The sequence below is a fragment of the Helobdella robusta genome, assembly GCF_000326865.2.
Source record: "Helobdella robusta unplaced genomic scaffold HELROscaffold_228, whole genome shotgun sequence".
In the NCBI taxonomy this organism is placed as follows: domain Eukaryota; kingdom Metazoa; phylum Annelida; class Clitellata; order Rhynchobdellida; family Glossiphoniidae; genus Helobdella; species Helobdella robusta.
Genome location: NW_008704206.1, coordinates 6,199 through 12,500, shown reverse-complemented (window position 1 = coordinate 12,500; position 6,302 = coordinate 6,199). Strand labels below are relative to the sequence as shown.

At 33.7% G+C, this 6,302-nt stretch overlaps 1 protein-coding gene across 1 annotated transcript in view; it reads right to left on the bottom strand.

Moving 5' to 3' along the window:
- Positions 1–584, bottom strand: part of HELRODRAFT_184229 (hypothetical protein) — a gene marked incomplete at both ends in the record, with an annotated part of 876 nt that extends 292 nt beyond the window's left edge. Inside the window, 2 exons of the mRNA XM_009018835.1 lie at positions 122–253; positions 558–584. Of these exons, the coding sequence (XP_009017083.1) occupies positions 122–253; positions 558–584 (159 nt within the window). The remainder of the gene's footprint in view (positions 1–121; positions 254–557) is intronic.
- Positions 585–6,302: the final 5,718 nt, after the last annotated feature.

Below are 6,302 nucleotides of genomic sequence, written 5' to 3'. Positions count from 1 at the left end.
CAAGTTTTTTAATTTTGATTTTTAATGTCGAAAATCGCAATTTTTGTGTTCGTCAGGTATTGATTTCTTCTTTATGACGCCGCAATTGGCGGCAAAATAGTTGTAGGTTATATTTTGAAACCTGGTAGCGAAACTGTCGACATATGTGGCATCGTCTAGACATTTTAATTCTGATTGAAAAAATGAAATGCGTTGGCTTCGGACCACTGAGCTGACGACTTTGGCAATTTAATTTCCGGTAGCGGTTACGGAACTGTTGTTGTTGTTGAAGTTGCTGACGTGTGTTGAATTGAAGTGACGCTTGATCGGTGTCGACGTTTTCCTAAACCTCATGAGTTGATACTTGAGAGATTTGTACGTTTTACAAGATCTCTGATGCTTTCTTGGTCCTTTCCAACCTTTGCAAGATTCACCACAACAACAAGTTACTTCAATTATTCGGTGACATATTATTATTGTTTGACAGTAAGTTCGGAGAAATATTAGTATTACTGGTACGTGATAAATTTGAGTTTGAATGCAGAGCTGTACAGCGCTAGGTGTATCTGTTAACGAACCTGGAATCCTTGAAACAATGCAGACATATTGTCGCACCCACAGAATTAAGAGAATTTAAATAAATAATTATATTAATAATTATAATAAAATTAATTATATTGATGATGATAATGATGATGATGATGAGGATGATTATGATGAGGAGGAGGATGATGATGATGATGATAATAATAATAATAATGATGTTGTGATGGTTGGGACAAGTTAGATTGGATTTTTTATACTAAGCTTGTTTGCAAAATAGTTGAAATAATCATAAACAGTTGATAATAATAAAAGCAGCGAAATAAACAACTACGAAAGAATGAGGCGATCTCATCTGGGAACGTAATTATGGATGGAAATATGATGGGAAAAAAAAATTTTTGAAAATATTTCAATGGAGGAAGGAATGAGGAAAACAAAATTGTTAAAATGGTAAATTTGGTAAATTAAGAAGAAAGAATGCTGAGAGAAAGAGGAAAAGAAAAACTTGAGGAAGAAAGATAGAAAGAGAAACAGAGAGAGAGAGAGAGAGAGAGAGAGAGAGAGAGAGAGAGAGAGAGAGAGAGAGAGAGAGAGAGAGAGAGAGAGAGAGAATCAAAAAAAACATAAATACAACAAAAAATGAGTGAAATAATATATATATAGAGAGAGAGGGGTATAGCGAATAAAATATACTGCGAAATGAAAATCTCTCCGCCGAAAGCTGCGCGAAAAGTAAGAATGAATAAAAACGTGAATGGAGTAAAAGAGAGGGAGTAAAGAGAATAGAGATATTGAAAAAAAGTGAGAGTGAAAGAGAAGAATGGAGGAGGAAAGGAAAGATGGAGAGAGTGGAGTGCAGGGGATGGAGTCAAATATGACGAAGAGCTCAGCACGTGTTTGATAATCCCGCCAAACAAATGATCTTATTAAATAAGGTTTATACAGCGGAGGCTGCAAACACGGATGCAGCCAGCCCTTGTCCATATGTATTGTTTGTTCTATGGTCGTAACTCGTACATACAATCAAATCTAAAAAAAACATACAAAAATACAATGCGAAAGTAATGATTGATGTCTACGTGCTTATGTAAGTTGGAATGTACAGTATTGTGCGCATTGTATGGTGATTCATGGGAGTATGTGTGTATGTATGTATGTATTATTATTATTATCATCATTAAAATTTATGAAGCGCTTATTAAAAATAATAGTGTTAATTTTTCAAAAGCGCTATCCTATAATTAACAGAAATAGCTGAAAAAGTAGATAAAATAAACCACAAATAAATCAGTTCACAGTTATTGATTAAATAAATGAGTCTTCAAATTCTTCCTAAAGTTTTCAATTCTTGAATTGCACACTCTCAACGACCGTGGCAAACCATTCTATACAACCGCCCCCGACACTGCAATATTTCTTGCTCCTATCTGCAAACGAAAAACAGGCACAACCATCAAATTATCATCATCAGATCTTAGACTTGTGCCAATACGCAAATTTGATCTCTTCTTATTGAACTTGCATGTCAAATATTCTGGCGTAAATCCATTTAAAACCTTGTACATTACCATACAGATTTTATATATTACCCTTTTATTGACAGTTAGCCAATGTAGGTTCCTCAAAATTGGCGTAACGTGATCAAATTTAGCACCACCTGCAACAATTTTAGCAGCTCTATCCTGGATGGACTGAAGCATCACAATCGATCTGTTCGGTAAACCATAAAACAGGCTATTGCAATAGTCCAAACGTGAATGGACGAACGCGTGCATTAATAACTGTAATGTTGATTTGTTCAATGATTTTTTAACTCGATTCAATCTTTGCAGTTGGAATGAACATGTCTTCACAATTGTTTTTATATGATCATTCATAGTTAGTTTGGTGTCAAAAATACACCCCAAATTTGTAGCCCTATGGCAAAACTGAACATTTTCATTTTTTATTATAACTGAATTAATACCAACCCTTGATAACTGCTGCCAGGTGCCTATAGGAAGAAACTGGGACTTGCACTGATTTAACTTCAGATAATTACACGACATCCAAACATCCAATTTATTCAAACATTCGGTAAGCTTGTTAATTTCAAAATGGAAGGTATCAGGTTTACTACTTAAAATTATCTGATTGTCATCTGCGAAAGCATGGTATTTAAAACCAAATGACTCGATAACTCCATAAAGATCAGCTGTATATAATAAGAACAAAATAGGTCCAAGCACAGAACCCTGTGGTACACCGGAGGAGACCAGTTTTATATTTGATAAATTATTTTTATAAGAGACTTGTTCTGTTCTTCCAGAAAGATAAGACTTAAACCAATCAATCATCGTGCCCGAAATCCCAAAATCGTTGTTCATTCTCTCCAACAGAATACCATGATCTACACAATCAAATGCCGCAGACATATCCAAAAACGTCAACAGAGAAACATTTTGCTCATCAATAGCAGCATATATTTCTGATAATTTCTGATATATTTTGTAGAATGGTAACGTCTATATCCAGACTGGTAGAGAGGAATCAATTTATATTTATCTAAGTGTTTTAACAAACTTTTTGCAACGACGCGTTCGATGACTTTCGACACAAAACACAAGTTTGAAACTGGTCGGTAATTCCTTAGATCACTACTATCAGCATTATTTTTTTTCAAAATTGGGAGAACAATTGCATGCTTACAACGAGCAGGAAACGCACTAGTTGTCAAGCTTAAATTGACAAAACTTGTCAAAAAAGTAATAAATAAATCTAAATACTTCTTAAGAACATAAGTAGGAATCAAATCCAATAGACACGTCTTTGATGGTAAATTAAATATAATCTTTTTTAATTCTGTTTCAGTTACAGGTGGAAAAAATGAAAACAATTCATCACTGTTTAATTTACTTTCATCAAAAGCTGGTCAATTTGCAACGTTCGTAGCTTGTCTAACTCTATCAATTTTCTCTTTAAAAAAATTTAAAAATTGATCAGAGCTATAATCTGGCGCTTCTTGAATTGAAATCGAATTGTTTTTGCATAATACTCTGTTGACAATGCTCCATAGATTTTTAGGACTATTTTTATTATCATTGATTAATTTTTTCCAATAAGAATTTCGCTTTTTTGAAAAAAGCTTAGTTTTATGCTTCAAAGCTGTGACCCAATCACCACGACGCTCAGGCAGCAAACAGTTTCTATATTTTCTTTCTTTTCTTCGACAATCTGCTCTTGCAATGTAACATTCCTTATCAAACCAAGGACAGATTAGATCACACCTAATTTTAACATAACGAAGTGGTGCGATTATATTAACTATCTTCGTCAATACATCATTAAAAATATTAAATTCACAATCAATGTTGTCGCTTTGACACGGTTTAGATAAAGGAGATTTTTCCACTAAGTCATCACCATTCATATACTTCCAAGATCTGACTAATTTTATCTTTTTCTTGTTACATAATTGTTTTATTGGTATTTGAACCAAAACCAAACCATGATCAGAGTAGACACCACTTGGTAAAACTCTGCAATCTGTAGCCTGGAAATCACTAGAACTGGCAATTAAATCGAGTGTACCACCAAGATCATGAGTCGGTTTATTTAAATGATTTGTTAATTGAAACATTTCAAAAACTTCGAGTAAACGAATGGTATTCTGATCACTAGCTCTTTCAAGATGAACATTTAAATCACCCGCTAGCAAAACATTTGAACTTAGAACAGAAATATTTTCTAATACATTTACAAGTTCTTCAAAAAACAAAACACTAACCAATGCCGAGCCAGGTCTGTATACTGCCAACAAAACAAAATCTGTTTTATTTATTATGAATCTAAGAGCAATAGCTTCAAACGTAGTCAGTAGTGGTAAACTAACTTCTTTGCATCGAAAACGAGATCTATGAAATACAATCAAACCACCATGATGAGGATCGTGGGGTCTCAAATAATCCACAAAATTAAAGCCAGATGGCATTGACAATTTAACTGAAATATTATTTGACGCCCCATGTATGTATGTATGTATGTATGTATGTATGTATGTATGTATGTATGTATGTATGTATGTATGTATGTATGTATGTATGTATGTATGTATGTATGTATGTATGTATGTATGTATGTATGTATGTATGTATGTATGTATGTATGTATGTATGTATGTATGTATGTATGTATGTATGTATGTATGTGTGTATGTATGTATGTATGTGTGTATGTATGCATGTATATATATATATATGCCAAACATTTGATGAATTGAAGTATTTTATTTCATATGCTTGCTTGTGAGGCATGGTGATTTGACAGAATGAGTAATAACAATAAAAATATTAACAACAAAATACAATACGAATAATAAAAGTAAAAAAATAAAATAAATCATAGCATGTCTGACTATCTCCCGGTCTGTCTGTCTTTCTGTCTGTATGTCCGTCTGTATGTCTGTCTGTATGTATGTCTGTCTGCGTGTCTGATCTTTATATATTTCTACACGGCTCATCTGTTCACGATGAAACTTTGAAAAGTTATCATGTAGACTTAGGAGATGGTTTATGGCAAAATTTTTTTTACTGTATCAGTACGTATTAATGCACTGTAAAAAGGGAACGAACACGCAACAAAAAGAAACAACGCCATGTTTTGTTTTATTAATTTATTTTTATTTATTTGACCGGTGAGAAATTTTTTGGTCGGTATTTGGTATTCGACTCAAAATGATACTTTCCTAGCTCCCAATCCTGGATCCGCCACTGGCTCACCTCCCTCGCTCCATCCATTGGACGGAACGTTTTCAATGTCTATGGAAACAGTAATTTTCATTTTTGTACCGATGCATCGGTCATGGAAATCAAAATAAAGTTTATTGTCATCTGAGGGTTCCCATTACAGAGAAGGTCGGAGCATCTTCAAACTGCAGCATCACTCTCCACGTCTTAATGTTAATTTATTTACACACTGCAAGGCAAATTGCTATTTTTTTCAACTAATTTTCTTGACTATCCTATTTTTTGATGCTGAAGTAACGGGGGTAGGTTAGTAAATAATAACAATGAAGATTTCTCCGCGTTGTGAAAAGATCAAATCCTATGTAGAACATAAAAGCAATCTATACAAACCCTTACACAACACACACTCCACACACTCACACAAATACACACACAAACACACACACAAACGCATCTGTAAGGTCCAGGCGTCCAATTGCCAGAGAACAGTTTAATTTAATTTGAAGCCGTCACATGTCCGTCATTGTTTTTATTGAATTATTGACGAGTGGTCACATTCTACGCCTCAATGGACGACACGCTTATTGGATTGCCTGCCTGCATCAGTTGTTACAGCAATAACGAAATGATAAGGGTCCGCTTGCTTCTATGAGCGCTGTTTTTCCTTTATTGAGCAGTTCAAAGTATTTAAAAAATTATTTTTTTTACTTTAATAACAATAAAAACAGCAAAATAAAATTAGAATTAATTTACGATTGAAGTTTTTCCAATGTAAACGTGGACTCTACTCACATTTTTAAGGATGTCACAATTTTCCAAAAACCTATTTTCCAAAGCGCTATTATTTTTTGCATCCACTCGTTTTCTGATAATAATTTAATGCTTGCGTAATATAATTTAGAAACAGTTTCAACTTTATGAGGTAAAATCCGCTGATATTTTTCGAATTCTTCATAATGCAACTCGGTCAAACGCAGAGGACATTTTACGTATTAATCTATACTCATAATTAACATTAAACTCTCGTACCACAAAGGGAGTATGTACATGTAC